Genomic DNA, 22,198 nt, shown 5'->3' on the forward strand with positions numbered 1-22,198 from the left:
AATTTCATTTGCTGATTACAGAAAAAAGAATTTATTTTTTGGTGGGTTTATTATTGAGTATTTCTAGATCTACAATTGAAACTGATACCATTGAAATTAAATTGTTAAAACTATTTACGAACTTCAAGAATTTCTTATTCTCCTAAACATTAATTAATCACCAGTGGCCGGTTAATTTGTAACTTAATAAATTACTGGTGTGTTGGTGTGTATGTTGAGTATACATATAATATTGTGCTAAATATAGATCTGATCCGGAGTTTGATAGGAATTTAAGGGTGTGTTTATCCAGCAGGTAAGTTAAGTTGAATGTTATATATATTTACTGATACAAATAAGTTATCAAAGGCGGTCCTTTTCATTGAAGAATTTATCATAACTTTTATTGCTAAAATATGCCATAAAATCAAATTAAACAAATATATGGAGGTATGGTCAACCTTGCGAAAAATCTCGTCTGATGGATCATAGTGATCTTATCAACAGACTTTCATTGCCAATGTCATTCTGAAATGTTTTGTTAAAGCTATATTAAAATCAAGAGGTATATAGCAGTTACTCAATCGATTTGGATAAACCGGTAAACAGTGTACATTATAAAAACAGGTAAACATTGTATGCTAAGTAAATATAAAAATGCAACAACAAAGTTTAACCAACTCACTTTTAATAATACATGTATTTGTGACAGTGATGATTAAGTTATCTTTTCTGGTTACTTAAAATGTATTTACACGCATTTACATAATTTTACGACCATGCACTTTCGTCAGTAACCGTGGCCATATTCTTCTGTTTAGCTTTGTAATTTGTTCGCTCTCTTACGTAATACAAGAGATCTGGAAAACCAAAAATTCCTGCAGTTGTGCCAAATCTGCAAATTCACAAGTACAGTGTCGGCACGCATCGGAAATGTGTTCACGATCATAAGATATGAAAATGAAGCGTTTGTAATCCATGCGGGGGTCTCAACATAAAAATTTGTGTACAGACGTCCGGCTGGTTAAAAAAAAAACATTTATGAATTGATTTACGCGAAAATCTTATAGCCATTCATATTTTTTCATTGGAAAATGACAACCTATTTATCTCATGACATCTTATCTAGACGTAAACCACAAACTTTTAAGGAACATTCGTATTTTTAGATAAAAAGATAAGAACACAAATCTGTGTTGACCTTATATAGGAAGATACCCCTCCCCACTCCGTGTTGTGACCTTTCCTTTGTGCGACATTTTGAGGAGTGTCTTTTATTTCGCATGGCGGTTGATGTATAACATATATACTTATATGGTGGGAGACTCACATGACTCGGTCGGCGCACTCCGTCTGCTTCGATCGAACGGGTTCGTGGTGTTTCCATTGGTTAATTTTATCATAATGTGTACGTTATTCAAAATGGATTGACGAGATTTGATAATCGGTAAACGTCTATTGTCTCTTATCTATACATGTTACTTTATGTTCGTTTCTATCAAATAAGATCTTCAAAGTTTTTTTTAAAGTATTCGATATTCAAATATGTTGGCCCTGCTCATCACTATATATAGTCATTACTCTTATCTTGTCTTATACTTGTCGGAATGCGTTACTTTGGCAGTAAAACTGGTACCGAAAATAATATTAGGCTCTGGATTCCCGCAAGTTTAGAAAAGTCACACGAATTTATTAAACTGAGACTTTATGGAAACTTTATTGGCAATACAATGAGGGTCGTTATGGAGTTTCCTTCATGACAAATAAAAGTAAAAAATCTTGCCAAATGAGGTTAACGGTAATTTTTGGTGCATGGCGATTACATGTACCCTTTCTTTTAGACGATAAAAAAATGACTATTTTTTTCCCCAAAAAATAATGGTAACGATAATTATTTCACACCTCTGACGAATCACGATAAGGATATTTTGACGAATCACGGTAAAATTTTAACTAATTTGAGTACCCAAAAATGACCGTTTGACGTAGACGGTAAAGGGAATTCCTACCCTCATACATAAAGATATCACTGAGGCACGTGCACGATTATGCCTTATTTTTTTGTAACATTTAAATAGATATCCAGCAACTCTTTCTCAAAGGCGGATTCAAAAGCGACATATACAAATAGACATTACTAAAGTTGAATTTGTTGCACATACTGTTTGTTTTAATTTACAGATCTGAAACAATGCAACAGGAGCGATTTTCTTCTATACATGACCATTGTTGCCAATGTTTTAGTTGGAAGTGTGACGTCAGACCAGATTACGTCACTTCCTGTGAACTGATCGAATGCGGCCAAGGATGTGGTCGAATTTTTCATGCTTGTAAACAGAAATCACATTCGTTCGTATGTGAAGCAATTATTGTTCCATGCATTTTTAAAGAAAACGGCTGCCGTTCCGAAGTTAAAAAGTCAAATATGGCTGTCCATCTTTTAATATGCCCTGCTAATGTAATTGCTTGCATGACTGCGATACCGGAAACTGTCAATATGTGTCATAAACCTTTTAGGAGAGGTGAATTCTCGTGGCATTCTCTTAACATTCATGCAGAGATTTCCACCGGGATATTAACACTAAAATGTCCTTTAGCTGATGCTGGTTGTGATTTCTCATGTCAGAAACTATCTCCATTGGTTCCGACAGGTCACGTGATTGAAAGTGATCTTTTGAATACACGTGGGTTGATGATCGGATCTGACGCATGCTCATTACCAGAACAACGGGATGAACAAAGTCAAACACTTGATTATCCAAAGACTCCTTGTTATCAAAACGGTGTCAATTCTACCGAAGGTTTATTTTTTCTTGAAGATCTCCCAGAAAACGTGATAGAACAGGTTTTGATGTTTCTCGACAGTTTTTCCATTAACAATTTGGCTTTAACGTGCAAGTTCCTACGTTCGTTTTGCAAATCAGTCGTTTATAACAAGGGCATAGTGGAGCCGGTATGGGAGAAGATTTCTAATGGAGGAAAACATTGGGATTTTTTTAAGTGGGTAAGTTTCTAGGTTACTGACAACCCCAAAAATATCTTTTAGTTTTTTTATATAATTTAATGAGTACACATGCATTTTGGCAAATATACGTTATTCCACAAATCCTGGATTTATCACATTGAATTGGAAAAGCAAATCAAATACAATTAGCAGCTGCATATACCTCAGCTCTGACTTACATCTAGATATTGACAGCTAGTGAAGGCATTTTGAAGTAAAGGTATTGATAACAAACTTTTAACTATGAACTTTCCAATTCTATGTAGCACCATTAAAGTAGATAGAAATAAGAAGATGTGGTATGAGTGCCAATGAGACAACTCCACCCAAGGCACAATGTGTATTAAACAATTATAGGTCAAAGTACGGCCTTCAACACGGAGCCTTAGAGTCTGTATGTGTAGTACACCGGCTTATTAATCATACCCCGCTTTAAAAAAAAGTGGGGGTATACTTTTTCACCTCTGTTTGTCCGTCCGTACATCCGTCTGTCCTTCAGTTCGTCTGTCTGTCACATGAATAATTTTCGTCGCATCTTTCTCAGGAACTACATTAAAAGTATTTCTGAAATTTGGATTCAGGGTTTATATGAGTCAGCTATACCGTGTGATTTGTTTACAGATTCATCACTCAACAACTTCCTGTTTACCTTATACTTTTAGTGGGCGGGGTATCATAAGTGAGCAGTAGCTGACCGACTAACTTGTTTCAGTTGTCATGGTTGGTCCAAGTCATCTCTATCTGTATATTGTGGTGCAAGTCAATTTCCACGGAGGTTTTATGGACGAAATCTTTATTTGGTTGACCTTTATGATTTACAATATATATAATATCTTTGTCATAGATGACCATGAATCCTTTCCATTTGGCGGAGTCACTAATTCGTCATGATTTCCTCGTTTGTCGGAAATTCGAAATAAATGACATTTAATATCAAATAGATCCGACAGCTGCCAACATACGATATCTTTTTTATTGGTTGTTATTTCATTTTTTGCCTTTTTTAAGTATTCATATACTCATTAAAAATTCATAAAATAAGATAATAGTTTTGAAAAAGTATGACTTTTTTTATTTTTTATCTGTTACTATCTCCATTTTTTGGATAAAGATTGCATGGAATGCAATTAAAACCCTATGGTACTGACTTGATGTGCAAATCTTCTAAGGTTGATCACTACCGTTGAGATACACAAAATATAGTGTACTGATCATAACATTCTTAACATCCTATACATAAACATTTCCAGAAATTTATCATTGAAATATATGCTCAGATCCTCAAGTTACAAAATTATGTTAGACTTGTCAAGAAAATTATTGTACAAGGTGCAGGAATCTAATATCAGTTCTAAAAATATCAATGATGTCATTGTTAAAGTAATTTTTAAAATCGGAGTTATCTTCATTTGTCCACAATTGTAGTTGAATCAACTACAACCAATGCTTTAAACATTGCAATTTGAATGTTTGATTTTACTTCCCGCTGATAAATTAAAGCAATCTATACCCTTTAGTGCTTCAAGCACTTTGATTCCTTGTAAATATGAAAATGAGAAGATGTGGTATGATTGCCAATGAGACAACTCTCCACAAAAGTCACAGAAATTAACAACCGTACGGCCTTCAACAATGAGTCAAATCCAAACCGCATATAAAAGCTATAAAAGACCCTGAAATGACAAATGTATAACAACTCAAACGAGAAAACTAACGACCTAATTTATGTACAAAATAATGAACGTAAAACAAATATGAAGTATTAATTCCCTGCATCTGACGTTTTCCTATATAGATTAATAACTTTCGGTAATGTTTTAGAAATGGTCCTTCAGTTCTGCATGCACTCCTATTCGTAAGTGGAAGTACCATCTCAGCACTCCAGTTTCAGAACATCTTAAAGTTTGTCCATTTTATCCAGAACGGATTATCAAGGATGAAATTATCCCGTGTGAAAATGAATGTGGATTTACCATGTACAGACGACAAATGTTGGAACATAAAAAGAGATGCCAGTTGGAAATGGTCAATTGTTTAAATAAGGATGGTGGATGCGAGGCTGTCGTACTTCGATCCAAAATTGCGGCTCATCTACGCAGGTGTCCAGCAAACATTGTACAGTGCAACTCACGTAATGTGAGACCCGAGATGAATGGAATTTGCCAACAAGTTTTTCGAAGAGAGGAGCTAGCAGGACACCAACAGTTTTCACATTTAGACATATGTGAACCAACCAAACAACATTGTCCGTTAGCATATCAGGGATGTAAATTTACCATTGACAAAAAAACACCACAAGTACCTAATGGTGAAATTATTTTCTGTAGTGATACAAACAGTTTCAACATTTCTAGGAAAGACCGCGTACAAATCAGTGACGACAAGGAGAACTTAAAAGCGGAAGGGGAAGAAGCATCATTGTACCATGGCACAATTTCCGGTAACATGGCGCCGATGGTTGCTTCCAATCAACTAGCAGATGCACACCAAGAGTCACTACTATCACTTCCATTTACATTACTATATTTGATTCTTTCTGATCTAGATAGCCTGAGTGTCTACAATTTATCAATAACTTGTAGATATTTACGGGAGGCTTGTGAGGACATGCTTCCTGTGAAAGGAGTGGTTGAATCTGTCTGGCAGAAATCGGATAACGGATGGGAGATTTCAAAAAGGGTTTGTTCAAATAAACACATTGTAATGTAGTTTCATAATGTAAACACTTACTTTCACGGAAATCTTTTCTATAGTCGACTTTCAAGCGATTTTTTATCTCAATTTTGTAGCATTGCAACCTGATTAAAATACAAAAAAAATTGAGAATGGAAATGGGGGAATATGTCAAAGAGGCAACAAACCAACTAAAGAGCAGATAACAGCCGAAGGCCACCAATGGGTCTTCAACGCAGCGAGAAAATCCCGAACCCAGAGGTGGACCTCATCTGACCCTTAAATTAAAAAAAAAAGCCTTTTTCACGCTTTCCTACAAACCATCCGGCTATCAACAGTCCGTAGGCCTGTAAACATGAGCAAAGTGGGGAAATATAATCAGAGTACTAACATTGTTGTCGCGTGCTGAATTCTTATGAAATAAGATCAAAAGGTGACATAGTTTCACTGCATTTTATCGTAGGTGCTTGAGGACATGATCCTGTTGTGAGCCCCCCCCCCCCCCTTTCCGTATAGTCTCTCCCCCTTATTATCATAAATCCTAAAATTTTCAATATATATATCACTTATATGCACCATATATATACCAATATACCTCACAAAAGGTAAAATCTAAACAGATTTATCACATTTTCCATAAAAAATTTTTATCATGTACTGCATACAAATTTATTGTAACATTCCCATTATTTTTTAATATGGTTCTACACAAAAGCAATAATTTGACTGAGGCTAAATCAATAAAAGTTAGTTGCACAGTGTAAATAGTATCTTTTGTAGCAAAATTCTCATAATTTTCAATACAAACACCGTCATTGTTAGCTATTTTCGTTAACGACGCAATGACGTCACGTCATTTGGAATCGGGGCACAATAACCAATAATTCTTATATGATTTGCATTTGGGGAATACGTTGATATGATTGGTCGAGAGAACTTCCGGAAGTTGTTCTTGACGCTGTTTATTTTACGATAGACGACGTTGACCGAACTTCTTTTAATAACCAATGTAAGCAATATGGCGGCGACAATAACACAATCCGGCTCGACGTTGACCTCATTTATTTTTACTTCGCGTCAATCGTTAATTTGAATAATAAATACAAAACGTTTATTTGAATGATAATAAGAGTTTTTGTAGTTTATATTTTATCAGATAGCAAATTTCATGGAATACATATTTTTGCGTTAACCAACAAATATATTCGTGCGCGAGGCCAATTCAATGACACAAATATATAAAAGAATTTACGATTGTAAATTTATTTTTTTTAAGAATTATAAGGATTAAACGCCTTTTTAACCGGATTTTCGAAGGAAATATTGGTTATTAAAATGGGGATGTACGGCGGGCGGCTAACAGTGTCTCCACAATAACATGAAAATGCTTTAACAATTTTTTTTTCAAATTTAAATATGTTGTTTCCTGGGACTTAATGAAAGTCTAGTTCAATTTTCAAGATTTTAGTGTTTCTCCTTTTTGAGTTATCGCCATTTTTAATATCCAAAATTGGAAATATTGGGGGAGTCCCCGGGTTCACTCCCATCCCCTTCTTTTTGAAAACTTGTAAACTGTCAAGATCCCCACCCTGAAACAATATATATTCTTGTATGGGACAATAAAACAAATCAAATGAAATCTAGGGGAGGTCCATGGGGGTAACCCCCACCCTCATTCTTTTTGATAACTTGTAAACGGTCGATATCCACACCCCTAAACCATATATATTCTTGAATGGGACAATAAAACAAATCAAATGAAATTGAGGGGAAGTCCCCTGGGGTAACCCCCACCCCCCTTCTTTTTGAAAACTTGTAAATGGTCAAGATCCCCAGCCCGAAACCATATATATTCTTGTATGGGACAATAAAACAAATCAAATGAAATATAAGGCGAGTCCCCTGGGGTCACCCCCACCCCTTCCTGTTTAAGAACTTGGAAACAGTCGAGCTTTTCATTATTAATAAGATAATACCACATTGAGGTCCAAAGGGTCCTAAATTAAACTTTTGGTTAATTTCATAAAAAAATTAATTCTTTGGTTCTTTGATATGCTGATTCTAACAATGTTTGAGTGTTAAATCATATCTAATTTTAGAGAACTTAGTCATCACTGGTTGTTGTTATTATATTATTGATTATTTGATTTTAGAGAACTATTTATCCAGTTTGAGTTATTTCCCTTTGCACAGAAAATATTATGGATAAAATTAACCTGTGTTTCATTTGAACATAAATTAAATATATATAGGGTTCTTTCAAATGCTGAATCTAAACCTGTATTTAAATATTAGATTTTTGGGCCCAGTTTTCAAGTTGGTCCAATCAGGGTCCAAATTTAAACTTTGTTTGATTAAAAAAAAATGAATTTATGGGGTTCTTTGAAATGCTGAATGTAACCATGTATTTTGGATTGTGGGCTCCTTTATCAAATTGGTCCACATTGAGGTCCAAAGGGTCCTAAATTAAACTTTTGTATGATTTCATCAAAATTGAATTCTTGGGGTTCTTTGATATGCTGATTCTAATATCAACTTAGATTTTGGATATTGGACCATAATAGGTATTTAAATGTCCAATTTCAAATATTTCAGTTCTTGGACCACATTCATTTTGTGTCACAAACCTATGCTGTGTCAAATATTGAATCACAATCCAAATTCAGAGCTGTTTTAAGCTTAAATGTAGTGTCCATACTTGCTCAACTGTTCAGGGTTCGACCTCTGCAGGAAAAACCGGTTTGCTGTCACTCTGACAGCCTCTTGTTAAAGGAATTTATTGGTGTATAAACTGGACCAAGTCACTCACAAACATAGTTTGTGAGTAAATTGGTCGAGTTTATACATCAATAAATTCCTTTAAAAAGGCGTTTAATCCTATAATAACCTCTTTTCGAAAGTCGCGTAAATAAATCAGAATAAATTAATTCATGATCACGAAAATACAATACTTTGAACGTCGAATAACAGACAACACCATGACATAAAACACGTAGAGACGAGCATCATATAACAAAAACGGAAAATGAAACCTATACAGATGGTTTGATGAAAAGAATATGAAGATACAAAGGTGGTCGTTGATAACCAAAAGTCGAATAATTAAAATGGGCAACACCATGGCCTTTGAGCAACGAGAACAAAACAATCGGACTTCGTTGACGTTTGTGCATGGACTTATACCATCGGTATACTAACTTCGTAATGATATACATTGTGGGCTGGTTGTCATTATATAATTTCTATTTTGATAAAAGAGAGGCGAAAGCTACCAGAGGGACATCCAAACTCATAAGTAGAAATAAACTGACAACGCCATGAGTAAAAAAGAAAACGACAAACGAACAGACAGACAAACAGACAAACAATCGTACACAAAACACAACGTAGAAATAAAGACTGAGCAACTGAACACGATCCCCGCCAAAAACTGGGGGTGATCTCAGGTGCACTGGAAGGGTAGGCAGATCCTGTGCCACCCGTCGTGTTGCTCGTGTTAGTACAAACCCGGTAATACGTCCAATTCGGTAGGTCACATTCGGGAAAAACGGACGGGATTGTATAAGAGACATTATGAACATATATTCGTTTAACTCGACAGATTTAAAAACGATATGACATTTATTATTTAGTGTTGTCGGCATATATTTATATAAACAAAATGATAAGTTAATGAATATTCATGATTTTTTATGTCTTTTTAGAAATGGCGCTACAGTACAGCATGTAGCCCTGTAAAGCAATGGAAGCAACATCTTAGCAGTCCAATCTCAGAACACTTGAAAGAATGTAGCTATTATGGGCGTAGAAATGTTAACACCGAGAAGGTCAAGGTTATGTTTGATCTGAAGGAGTAAACCATTGTAAGCTGCAATAGTTCGGGGGCCTGGAAATAGGCTTTATTTATACGTTCTTTATATTCTTCTCTATTTCTATTTTTACAAAAGCGATTCTGTCTGTGAGAGAGAAAAAAAACCTCCTTGTACCCCAAGAATAGCAAATGATCGTCACCTAATTTAAGCACAAATCAATATTGTGTTTCGATTGATTCGATAATTCGATGATTAGCGATCATTAACGTGAAAACATCATTTACTTACTAAGCTCAAAGCGGACATTTGCTTTTGACATTTGCTTTTATAGGTACAATACACTTCACAAATATATGTGATCTTTTTGGCAATAGTAAGATTTAGCTGTAACAACCCTAGCTTATCATAACTTATTATTTTGCATTGTTAAAGGAAGAAATTTGATATAATATATATTTTGTTTATATAAATGTCATGTTTGTCTATTTTGATATTTTCAATATTAATATAATCTTATAGTATTGTTTTATTTATCATTCTGTAATTAAAAATAAAATCATAGTGATTTGATATTTTTTTTGAAACCCAAATATAGTAAGTCTGTTTTGAAGTCACGAATTCTATGCAACTGTCATACAAGTGAGATGTTTAGTAAGCTATAAAACCAGGTTTAATCCACCATTTTCTACATAAAGAAATGCATGTACCAAGTCAGGAACATGATAGTTGTTTTCCATTAGTTTGATGTTCTTTTTGAGCTTTTGATTTTGCAATTTTGAAAAATTTCGCTGCATGTTTATTCCTCTTTCTTTTATTCTTTGTGTAGTTTTTTTTAAAATGCATACATAGAAAGACCAATTCCTATAAGTTAACTTTGTCCTCTCTCTCTCTCTCTCTCTGTGTTTTTTTTTTTGTTTTGGGTTGTGTGAAAACGACGTGGAAGCACGTGCTGTCATGCCTCCGTGTAGCTACGCCCCTGATTTGATAAAGGACTTGTTATTTCACATTTCACAAAGGCCCACGCCTTTTCCCACTTAGACGTTACAGCTAAAGCTCGATTTATACTTGTCATGACCAACACGATGTGTGCCACTAATGGAGCAGGATCATTTTGAACATAGAGTACCTCAGTTCACTCCAGGTTTTTAGGGAACGACCATTTAATTTCAAGGGGTTATGTTTTTTTTTCTAAATAAAAAACATACCCTCCCCCCTTTAAGTTAAATGGTTGACCCTTAGTTGCTGTCGTGTTGCTCTATCTTCGGTTTTGCTGTGTAGTATTTTGTAGACTCTTGTTTTTCCTGTTCATTGTGGTTGTGTTTTTCTTTCTTCAGCTTTCGGTTTTTGATGCTCGTTTGCAATATTCTCGTATGTGAAGAATGACAAGAATTGGTAACAAGTGGTTTGAAAACAAAGGGGAAAATTTTATCAAGATAGAGTTAAGTACATTTCCTGATAAAAATTGCCGAAATGGCTTCGACCTATAGTTGTTAACTTCTATGTCATTTGGTCTCTGGTAGAGAATGTACATCTTATTTTTATATTGGGTGGGATCCCGTCTATGGGGAATGAGATGATGTAGATCCTGGGGAAATTAGCTTTTGTATTTGTAATCGGCTGTTATTGTACTGCAAGATACGAACTTGTAACATCAGGTTAGATGTTTCGGTACCAATATATGAGATACTGGGTTTTAGTTAATAGATGGGAATCTAGACCACAGTTTATTCACATCCGAGTTGACAGTCCAATCCAATAAACAAACGAAATGGTAGATTACAAATTCTTTTAATAAAGTCCAAATATAAAATGAACCTGTATTACAAATCAGTAATTTTCAGCCAGAAGAAAATACATCTGCTTGCGTTTGAAAATCCGAATGCAATTCATGTGCTCTCGTTGGCATATCCAAACGGAGTCCCCGAATAACTTAACGTTCTCAGATACCAAATAACGTTGCTAACAACAATGTTTATAAAGGTCATTTTGTCAACAGTCTGATTCCAGTCCTCGAATACAAATATTTACCTACCTATTTATTAAATACAGCAGAAATTCTTTCTTTTTTGTTACAGTAATGCATATCATGGTATAAATTAAGGCGACAATAGTTCACCGGATATTTAAGTCTCGTAATCCGATTAGGAGGTAACAAAAGAAACTGAGGGAATCTCATGAACTCCTAAAGGAGCAAGGACAGGTGTGTCGACAGAGAGTCAAAGAGACAACAACCCTACCAAAGGGAAGAAAACAGCCGAAGGCCAACAATGGGTCTTCGACACAGCCAGAAAATCACGCACCCGGAGACAAAGACATAGATTTACACTCAAAGAAAAATCTTCAGAACCATTGAAATTATAACACCTGAATATTTTTTAATCCTATAATTTTATGTTTTTGAAACTGTTGAGAAAAGATACCAAAGGGACGATAAAATAACGAAAATCCAATGAAAACAGACAACACCATGCTTCTCTAAAACAAAACACAAAATAACGAAGACAACGTAAACAGTCCACAAAACACTATCCAGAAAACTAAAGAACTAAAGATTAAGGGAACAACCATTTAACTTCAAAGGGGGGAAGGGGGGTGGAGGTGTTATGGTTTTTTCCTAAAAAATATTCTGATCCCCAATTTGATGAAAAAAAATATTGTAGTCAAGCAATTAAGCAGATGACAAAATAAAATATTCTGAATCCAAATTTTCCCCATACCTTATAGTGGTAAATTTTGAAGAAACAAATTTTGATTGATAGTAAAAAAAATTCTGAAACAAAAAAACCATACCACCCCCACCCACCTTTTAAGTTAAATGGTTAATCCTTAAGCTATATGAACCCAGTTAAAATTTAAAAAAGGGTGATATCAGGTGTTCTGGAAGGGTATGCATTTTTATAACCAATATTTTATTTAAGTCAATATTCAATAAACTACAAAAACACACTAGTGAGCTTTTCAAATCGACTGAATAACAAAATATATACACACATACAAAAGTCATGAAAACAGCACAATTTTAAACATATAGTGCATAGTAAGATACCATAGATGACATATAAAAGTTAAAAGCATAGTATGCAAAATAAAGTATATCTTAAAACATAGCACACGTTAATAATAAGCATGCACAAATCAAATAGTCACACAAAAAAATAAAAAATAAAAGAAACACAGACATAAACACACTATGCATGCACTGCACTGGTATGAGCTGTTATTTGGATCCCATGGCTGTACCAATTTTTTGAATTGTCAACGATGTTTCCATTCGACAATGGTTCGGCAGCTCATTCCAGATTTGTGCAGCATTATAGCGAAACGATCTTAAGCCATACCTAATAGTTCTGACTCTCGGGAGTACTGCTGTTTCCTGTGATCTTAAATCATACTTGTTAATTTTTATGTCAATCAAATCATGAAGGTAGCTCGGACTTTTTTTGTGAATTATTTTAAATGTTTCTGTGGCAATAATAATTTTATTCTTCTTATTTTTAAAGATGGTAATTTTGATTTTTCTAGTAGTTTTTCATATGAACTATCAATATCTTCATAGATGAATCTGAGAGCTCTTTCTTGAATTTTTCCATTTTAAAAGATTTTTTTTCCAACAGTAGTGCCAAATTACTGGACAATAGTTAAAATTCGAAAGAATGAATGAGTAGTATGCTGTTAACCTACCTAGCTTGTTAAAAGATTTACCCATCCGTTTTAGAATATTAAATTGTCTTGATGCCTTTTTACATATTTCAGATATATGATTGTTAAAGTTTAGTCCCAATCTATAGTTATTCCAAGAAGTTTAACATTTTCTTCACAAGAAATTTTGTTTTCATTTAAATTAGATATCAAATTATGTTTATTTGGTTTTTTTTCTCAATGGCTATAGCCTGGAATTTGTCAGGATTAGCCTTCATTAAATTTATAGAAACCAGTTTATTAGATTTAAACTATCAGTTTCTAAACTTTCAACAACTTTATCTATATCATGATCACTATATGATACAGTGTTATCATCAGCATAATTATAAATGGTGCTATTTTTTACAAAATGAAATATGTCATTTATAAAGACATTGAAAAGAACTGGACCAAGAATTGACCCTTGTGGTACACCTTTAAACATACGATCCCATTCACTGTAAGAACTTCCAATTTTAATACATTGTTTTCTGTTTTCTAAATAACTTTGTAATAATTTTAGAGAATTTTAGACAGACCGTATGCTTCCAATTTAAGTAAAAGTAAATCGTGCGTTAAGCAATCAAATGCTTTAGATAGATCCATCAAAATTGCAGCAATGAATTTGTTCTCGTCCAGAGCTTTTTTCCAGTCTTCTATTATTTTGATAAGTGAAGTTTGGCAACCAAAACCTGACCTAAATGCCGAAGAAGAGGATGAACATGTTTATTTAAGAATTTCATTAATTGATCATGTATAGCTCTTTCATAAATTTTGGAAATGCACGGTAACTCACTTACAGGTCTATAGTTTTCTTTATCTAGAGAGTTATTCTTTTTAAAAAGTGGGGATACCTGAGGAGCTTTAAGATTATCTGGAAACATTGAACTTTCAATTGATTTATTAACTAAGATTTTAATAGGATATGATATTACTGGCTGTGCCATTTTTATAATTTTTAGTGAAACATTGTCATATCCAGTAACTCTTTTTATATTTAAACTATTTATTTGTTTACTCCCAAACTCTTCTGTTACAGATTTAAAATTCAACTCATTATAATCAGTTTTATGTTCTTCAATTTTGATATACTTGGGTGATTTCTGTCTATTTTAATGTTTTTATCTCCTATATCTTTAGCTACATTTATGAAAAAATTATTGAAAATTTCTGATACCTCTTTAGGACCACTGAGAATTTTATCATTTTCATTTAAAATTATGTTATTGTTAGATTTAATGGTCTTTAATGCTTTTACTTGATAAAAATGGTTTAATAGTGGGATAAACTATTGTTGATTTTGGACCACCAGCAGTTCTTTCATAGAATTATGTTTTTATTGAGCTCTTTTTTATTTTTGTAACAATATTTCTCCGTCTTCTGTACAACTCCCAGTTGGTATCACTTTTGTTTTGAAGAAATCTGTTATGGTACATTCTTTTTTGTCATGGTTTGTAACAAAGTAATTCCTGTATTGATCAGTATTGTATACGTGTATTATCAGAGACATATAAAAAGTTAAACGTTTATTTATTGATTTATTTTCCACAGTTTTTTCTATAGTCCTCTTGCACACCGTTATTCGCTAGTCTTTTTTTTTGCTCATTTTCTCCAAGAATCTGTAAAAAAAAAAAATAACGCCCGAATCAATCTACCCTCACTGCAAACAAAATTATCGTAGAGACGGAATGAACATCGGAGACATAATTATATACACATGTATATATTGTCTCTGAGAACATCAACCGATTTAATAAAAGTAATTTTTTTAATTTTGCCGCGTCAAAACTAGTTTAAACCAATCAAAAAAGTTCTTTATTAACCGGAAGTTAAAAATAGAGGAAGTCAATAAACAAGCACCTGTAAAGAGAAATGTTTACATTCCTTTAATAGAAACATTCCAATACACATTCCTACCGATCAGATGGTAAGACACCTGTTCATATAAAGCATTGTCAGTTAAAACACAATAAATATTCATGTTGGTATTTCATACAAATGAAAACGACAATGGCACTTCTTTTGTCAAAAACTGTCAATGATGCATGTCACTGACACTGTGAGTGTGAGTGTGACTGAACTTCTGAAAATGAATCACTTCATAATTTTATAGTTCGAATTCCCGTCAAACTTAGAGCTTATGTCCTCCTCTTTTTTAGATGAAAAATATTTGCGTTTTAGTTATCAACGATTTCAAAATAAAAACTTTTTCTGACAGGTACATTTTGTAAGACATAAGACATAAAGCTTTATTTAGAGTCGGTATGTGCAAATACAAGTATAAAACATAAGCTCTGAATGATAATGGAGCTACCATTTGATTTTTATAGGGGGGCTAGGATGAAAAATTTAGTCCTGCCTTTTTATTTTTCCCTCTATTCGGTCCTACCTTTTTATTTTTCACTCTATTCGGTCCTGCCTATTTTTTTTAGTTTATCCTGACTTTTTTTTTTACATAAATTGTCATCCTGCCTTTTTTTTTGTGCAAAAAATCTCATCCTGCCTTTTTTTTTACTCAAAACTCCTGTCCTGCCTATTTTTTTCAAATTTCATCCTAGCCCCCCCATAAAAATCAAATGGTAGCTCCCTAATAATTCATACTTTAACAAATTTTTATTGCCACATTTAAGCATCTAACGTCACAGTACCCAAATTGCACCTATTCAACAAAAATAGCTGTGGAAATCTTACAAGTTTTCTTTGAGACAAAACAATTTGTATTTTTATGATTTGACATTATACACGTCTTTTAACATAGGTAAATATATTCAAATATACACAAACAGTTCACAGTATATATCAACAGATGAAGAATTCACTGGAAAAAGTACAATCTACGGAAACGCCACCATGCGACATTCACAAAAAGTCATGGTGGTCTTCGGCTGTTGTCTGCTCTTTGGTCGGATTGTTGTCTCTTTGACATACAATGTATTCCCCATTTCCATTCTCAATTTTATCTTTTAAAATTTTTTAAATAAAATATGTTACAAGCATCCATTTCTTAAAAATGATTATTAATCATGGACTAATGTCTAATTGTTCTAGATATTTGAAGAAATTAAACAAAACATCTGTTATTCGATTTTTATGGATGTGAATTTAAGCATGGATGCAATTTGGGTACTCATCATTACAGACTCCTGGATCGTTTGGAGGTCGGTTCAAACCCATTTTTCTATGATTCAATATGGATTCAAAATTAAATTTGTGGAACTATATAGTAAATACGGATACATCTAAAACTGTCAAAAAAGGTGCAATTTGGGTACCCTCACGTTATAGATAAAGGAAAGGTGATAAAGTTAATTCATAGAAAAATGAAATATTTATAAGCTGATTAATATTCCCTTCCTTAACTTTTACACAGAAGTATTTGTTGTTAACCTAAATATACATGATATAAGGATAGATCTGGTAAAGAAGAAAGACTCATATATATATACAGATGTATTTCTACTTTCTTAACTTTTACTCAGAAATATTTAAATATAAGGATAGATCTGGTAAAGAAGAAAGAGTCATATGCAGATGTATTTCCACTTTCCTAACTTTAACCTATAAATATTTTACCAAATAAGCATAGATGTAACATGAATATTGACACATATTAAGTGGATGTGGTTACTAAAACACAACAACATCTCCTAAGTGTTCTTATAATATTAAAAGGAAGTTTGATGTGTCGCAATCCATTCAGAAAATCACAGTAGTTTTAATCATTTATTCAAGTGCATTTTGAAAGACAATTAATCATTGTTATTATACAATGTAGTACATTATAGTACATTATAGTACATTATAGTATAGTACATGTTTTGTTACAATTGAAACTAAAAATAAAAAAATTCAAGTAGAACATATTTTTGAAAATTTGATTAGGAAATATTGCCATTTTAGAAAAGTTGAAATGTGGATGACTTAAAATTTGTGAAGTGTTAGAATGGATTTTTTTATGGATAGTTGATATTGGATTTATTAAAAAGTACATGTAGTTGTCAGGTGAGTGCATATAAGGTCAATTGTCAATAATTGATAAGATTTGGATGTATGATTCTTAAATAGACTGAAGGGCCTTGGTCTGTCAACACTGCTACGGTGGTTAGTTCGAATCCACCAAGTGGCATGTGCTTTCTCCAATCTAATTGACTAGGAATGCCAGTTATCCTGCTTATGGTTCTCTCTGAATACTATGGCTTCCTCCAGCAATACACATACCACCTCCATATACATGTACAAATGTAGCCAAGAGTGCTGAAAGTGGCGTTAAACACCAAAAATCAAACTTGAATGAACTGGTTTTTATACATTTTTTTGCGGTTGTATATTGGTATGACGTTGGCGGCGTCGTCGTCCGAAGACACATTGGTTTTCGCACTCCAACTTTAGTTTAAGTGAATGGATCTCTATGAAATTTTACCATAAGGTTCAATACCACAAAGGGGGTTAGGTACCAACAGTTAAGGAATTAGGGGCCAAAAAGGGGCCAAAAATAAGCATTTTTGTAACTTCCAGACATCCTTTGATTGAGTTAAGCTATTTCAGTTGATATTTTATAGTGTGTCTTTCTATGTTGTAATGTTACACTATTGTTTCAGAAAAAGGGTGAAGGTTTGGTACCATTAAAACGTTTAAACCCGCTGCATTTGTTTGCACCTGTCCTAAGTCAGGAATCTGATGTTCAGTATTTGTCGTTTGTTGATGTGGTTCATAAGTGTTTCTCGTTTCTCGTTTTTTATATAGATTAGACCGTTGGTTTTCCCGTTTGAATGGTTTTACACTAGTAATTTTTTGGGGCCCTTTGTAGCTTACTGTTCGGTGTGAGCCAAGGCTCTGTGTTGAAGACCGTACTGTGACCTATAATGGTTAACTTTTATAAATTTTGACTTGGATGGAGAGTTGTCTCATTGGCACTCATACCACATCTTCTTATAACTATCTACTAACTAATAACTTGTGTGTTTAAGTGTATGGATCTCTCTGACATTGTACCACAAGGTTCTATATCACAAAGGGAATGCTGGGATTGATTTTGGGGGTAATTGCCTCAAAATTTTAGGAATTAGGGCCAAAAAAGGGGCAAAAAACAAGCATTTTTCTAGTTTCATGACAATAACTTGTGTGTAAGTGTATGGATCTTTCTGAAATTGTACTACAAGGTTCCATATCACAAGGGGAAAGCTAGAATTGAGTTTGGGGGTAATTGCCACGAAATGTTTAGGAAAAAGGGACCAAAAATAAGCATTTTTCTAGTTTCCAGACAATAACTTGTGTTCAAGTGTATGGATCTCTCTGAAATTGTACTGCAAGGTACCATACCACAGAGGGAAGGCTGGGATTGAGTTTGGGGGTGATGAATCATAAGGGGGTTCAAAAAATTGGGGGGGGATTTTTTTTTTCTTTAAAATTTCCATTTTAAATTGGTTATTTCTGATTTAAATATAAAAGAAAATAATAATGATATAGTTTTAAAAATTTTTAAGTTCTTAGACCACATTCATTCTGTGTCAGAAACCTATGCTGTGTCAAATATTTAATCACAATCCAAATTCAGAGCTGTATCAAGCTTGAATGTTGTGGCCATACTTGCCCCACCTGTTCAGGGTTCGACCTCTGCGGTTGTATCAAGCTGCGCCCAGCTGAGCATTTTATTAAAATGATCATTTTATAACCAAAAAATAAGAAAATTTATCTGTGTTGATCCCTGAAAGACACCTGAGGAACATTTTGCATGCGTAAGATCTTACATACAACTGGATCATGTAGATGATGTGCTCATGTTTTATGTAACCTTGGAATTATATTGTATCCAGAATGGCAATATTTTCAAGAAAAACTACATTGTTTATGAGGCTCCTGCACTTTTTGAGGCATTTAATGATTATAATTTTCTAGTAGGCACTGCTTAAATTTTTTTGGATGGTTCAGTGCCTATCTCATATTGATATATGTATATATCTAGTATTCTCTACTTTTACATACATGTATGAATATCGTATTTTATCATGTTTATTCACGCAAAATTCAATTACTTATATATATACATATTATACATGTATTTTATTTTATTTAATATGTGTGTGTACAAATAAATATATTTATTGAAAATAATGCAATATTATACCCCAATGGGGTTGATGGCATACACGAAAACATAAATGAATGAATAGCACACATAAATGCTGTGTTTTATTTCCTTAAGTGGTATATTATGTGTTTAGTTGATTTTAATGATAACATTGATATAGACGACCACTCTTCCTATGTGGTATTGAGAGAAGGAAGTACACATTTTCCTTGTATATTTCTTTTTAAACATTTAAATTCCCCTCATTTGATCTTGAAGTAGATGTCTTATTGTTCGTTTATTTAAAAGTGAAGTAGGTTCTTGTTTTTGTTGGTCTACTTTTCTACAGCTATTAATACATGTACATTTGTATACATGTAAAATGATTATAAATATTTAAAAAAAGATGATGTTTTGAACTGTATGAGTAGTCTGACCTACTGAAATGTTTAATTTTTAAACTGTCCTTGAAAATGGTGGGTCAAATTCAAGACGGAAACTTTCGATTGAAGTAAAATTGCTGAAAATAGGACATGTGGGGTCAGACAGCAATTTTTTTGGTATATTATATTTCGAAAACAATGTAAATGTAGCAATTAGGGGAAACCTAGCATATTGAAAATGGTCAGCAGGACAAGCCTGACCCTGAAAATTTAAGAAAATATGTCAACCCTTACTGGGAGGTATACAATCGCTATTTGTCCGCCATTACCGGACATCACAAAGGTTCGTGTAAAATTTTAACGTCACTATAGAAAAGTGATTGTTGTATGACATCAAAAGTTCAAGAAGTGCAGATTCTCAGGTCAAGCGGCACAGATTTCCAAATTGCGATAAGGTCTATTGCCCCTAATTTATAAATTGTTGATTTTTAATTTTTTTCTGAAATCTTGGCTTTTGTTTAGAAAACTTTAGGAGCTATGTTAAAAGCATAAATTGCGAAAGGATCAACTTGGCAAGTGCTTTTTACCCATTTGTTTTTTTTTTTATAGAAAATCTGACAACACTCATATAGGGAGTAATTGCCCCTGAAAGCTTAATGGTTTTTTTTTCAATTTTTACACTTTTAGACTGTTATATTACATGTATTAAAATGATAGCTATAGGAACTAGGTTAAAAATATGAATTGCAAAAAATGATATTTAAACATGATAAATTTTTTATGTAAAACCTTATTTGTCAAGAAAAACCTTAAAAAAAACAAATTGTCTTCTTGTAATTTGTGTTTTCTCCCTTATTGTGCAAATTTTAGCATGTTTAGTGTTGTCTGCTCTATGGTCGGGTTGTTGTCTCTTTGACACATTCCCCATTTCCATTCTCAATTTTATTAGTGATTTAAATAATAAAAATTTACACCCTTTATTTTAGTATAGGAAGAAATAGTACATGTTTACTCCTTGGATATTAAATAATGGGATATATTAGCCAAAATAAGTGGGGGAGGAGAGTTAAAGTGCAACTGCACTAAAATACTTATCTTGACCATGTTGACCACTAAGTTCTTTTGATAAAAGACATTAACATATTATTCACACTAAACCTACATCTTTTCAATACTTTATTAAATGTTTCAGGTGAGTCAGTATGTATCTACCTTGAAGGGGTTTTCCACACACGCCCACACACAATAACAATGGATCTAAATACACTGATACACATGTAAAGGGGTAAGTAATATACTTTGATCAATATAAAGTTACGTAGTGACACAATTATGATATTGTACAATTTTATGAGATATTTAATTTTAAGGACTCCATGTCAATCGGAATGTTATTTTTAGATTCTAAATGAAATAGTCGTTGTCAGATATATATCACTATATCACACAGTTACACATTCATGACATAATAGTGATTAAATTTAAATTTTGTTAGTAACACATTGAATGCATATGTATACAAATGTATTGCTAAGTTTCGTTTCAATTTTGGAATTTGGCACAGGGAAATTTTCTAAAAAGGTATGAGTTTACAAAGTTTATTTTTATATGGTAATTAGATATTTTTAGAGAAAAAATATTAAGAAATGTGTTATATATTTTATTAAATTTCAAATGTTTTAATTTGTACATGAAAGTTTTAACTGTTATAAAATAACATTTCGATCATACTTAAAGATAAATTGTTTCAGTCCCTGACTTACAGCCCAGTAGTCAGCACTTTTGTATTGACATGAATTATCATTGATATGGTCATATCATATTTCCCGCTGCATTTTTATGCACCTGTCCTAAGTCAGGAGTCTGTTATTCAGTGGTTGTTGTTTGTTGGTGTGGTTCATAGGTGTTTCTTGGTTCTCGTTTTTTATATAGATTAGACCGTTGGTTTACACTAGTCATTTTGGGGCCCTTTATACATGTTATATATAGCTTGCTGTTCGATGTGAGCCAAGGCTCCGTGTTGAAAGCCGTACTTTGACCTATACAAGCTATAATTATTAACTTTTTATACATTGTGACTTGGATGGAGAGTTGTCCCATTGGCACTCATACCACATCTTCTTATTTATAATAATTATGAATAAACTGTTAACAATACTTTGAATTTTTCGAAATTCACAACGTACTATGGATTTTCTACCTCAGGAATAGATTATCTTAGCTGTATTTGGCAAAACTTTTAGGAATTTTGGGTCCTCAATGCTCTTTAAAAACTTCATACTTTATTTGGCCTTTTTAAACTTTTTTGATTCCAGTGTCACTGATGAGTCTTTTGTCATGCTTGTAGAAGATTTAACACGTGTCTGGCATACAAAATTTTAACCTTGGTGTCTAAGATGAGTTTATTTACATGTAGGGCCTAACATAGATGAGGAAATACTGAATCAATTAATTCCCATTATATATTTTTGTGATCACTTATCCCTACATTTACAATGTAGCTTTTTGTCAAGGGTTTTTACAAGCAGAGCTGTGAGTACTTCACTTTAAAGACTAATTATCAAGTTTTTTTATTTCCTGAGTTTTTTTATTAAGTTGA

At 33.1% G+C, this 22,198-nt stretch overlaps 2 protein-coding genes across 9 annotated transcripts in view; both read left to right on the forward strand.

The window, feature by feature from the left end:
- Nucleotides 1-260: 260 nt before the first annotated feature.
- LOC127714632 (uncharacterized) lies at nucleotides 261-10,029 on the forward strand. Its single transcript, XM_052220694.1, has 4 exons — nucleotides 261-295; nucleotides 2,161-2,983; nucleotides 4,805-5,662; nucleotides 9,361-10,029. Exons 2-4 carry the CDS (start codon nucleotides 2,171-2,173, stop codon nucleotides 9,511-9,513), a joined length of 1,824 nt encoding a protein of 607 aa, XP_052076654.1. The 5' UTR covers nucleotides 261-295; nucleotides 2,161-2,170; the 3' UTR covers nucleotides 9,514-10,029.
- Nucleotides 10,030-14,980: 4,951 nt separating this feature from the next.
- The window catches only part of LOC127716064 (arf-GAP with Rho-GAP domain, ANK repeat and PH domain-containing protein 1-like), a 118,025-nt gene continuing 110,807 nt past the window's right edge, over nucleotides 14,981-22,198 (forward strand). For 6 of the 8 annotated variants that reach the window (XM_052222154.1, XM_052222148.1, XM_052222153.1 and 3 more), the window contains exons 1-2: nucleotides 14,981-15,076; nucleotides 20,792-20,884. The gene's annotated coding sequence lies outside the window, so the exon portion shown is untranslated. Of the gene's footprint in view, nucleotides 15,077-16,974; nucleotides 17,152-20,791; nucleotides 20,885-21,028; nucleotides 21,181-22,198 lie in introns of those variants that run through there. The other 2 variants (XM_052222149.1, XM_052222150.1) reach the window with 2 other exon arrangements.

The sequence above is a fragment of the Mytilus californianus genome, unplaced genomic scaffold (assembly GCF_021869535.1).
Source record: "Mytilus californianus isolate M0D057914Y unplaced genomic scaffold, xbMytCali1.0.p SCAF_9, whole genome shotgun sequence".
NCBI lineage: Eukaryota > Metazoa > Mollusca > Bivalvia > Mytilida > Mytilidae > Mytilus > Mytilus californianus.

Excerpts from the sequence above, each read along its gene's own strand:
- LOC127714632 (XM_052220694.1), top strand. The coding sequence starts at position 2,171 with ATGCAACAGGAGCGATTTTCTTCTATACATGACCATTGTTGCCAATGT. Across the intron at positions 2,984-4,804 it reads ATTGGGATTTTTTTAAGTGG|AAATGGTCCTTCAGTTCTGC; the intron begins GTAAGTTTCTAG and ends GTAATGTTTTAG. Across the intron at positions 5,663-9,360 it reads GATGGGAGATTTCAAAAAGG|AAATGGCGCTACAGTACAGC; the intron begins GTTTGTTCAAAT and ends ATGTCTTTTTAG.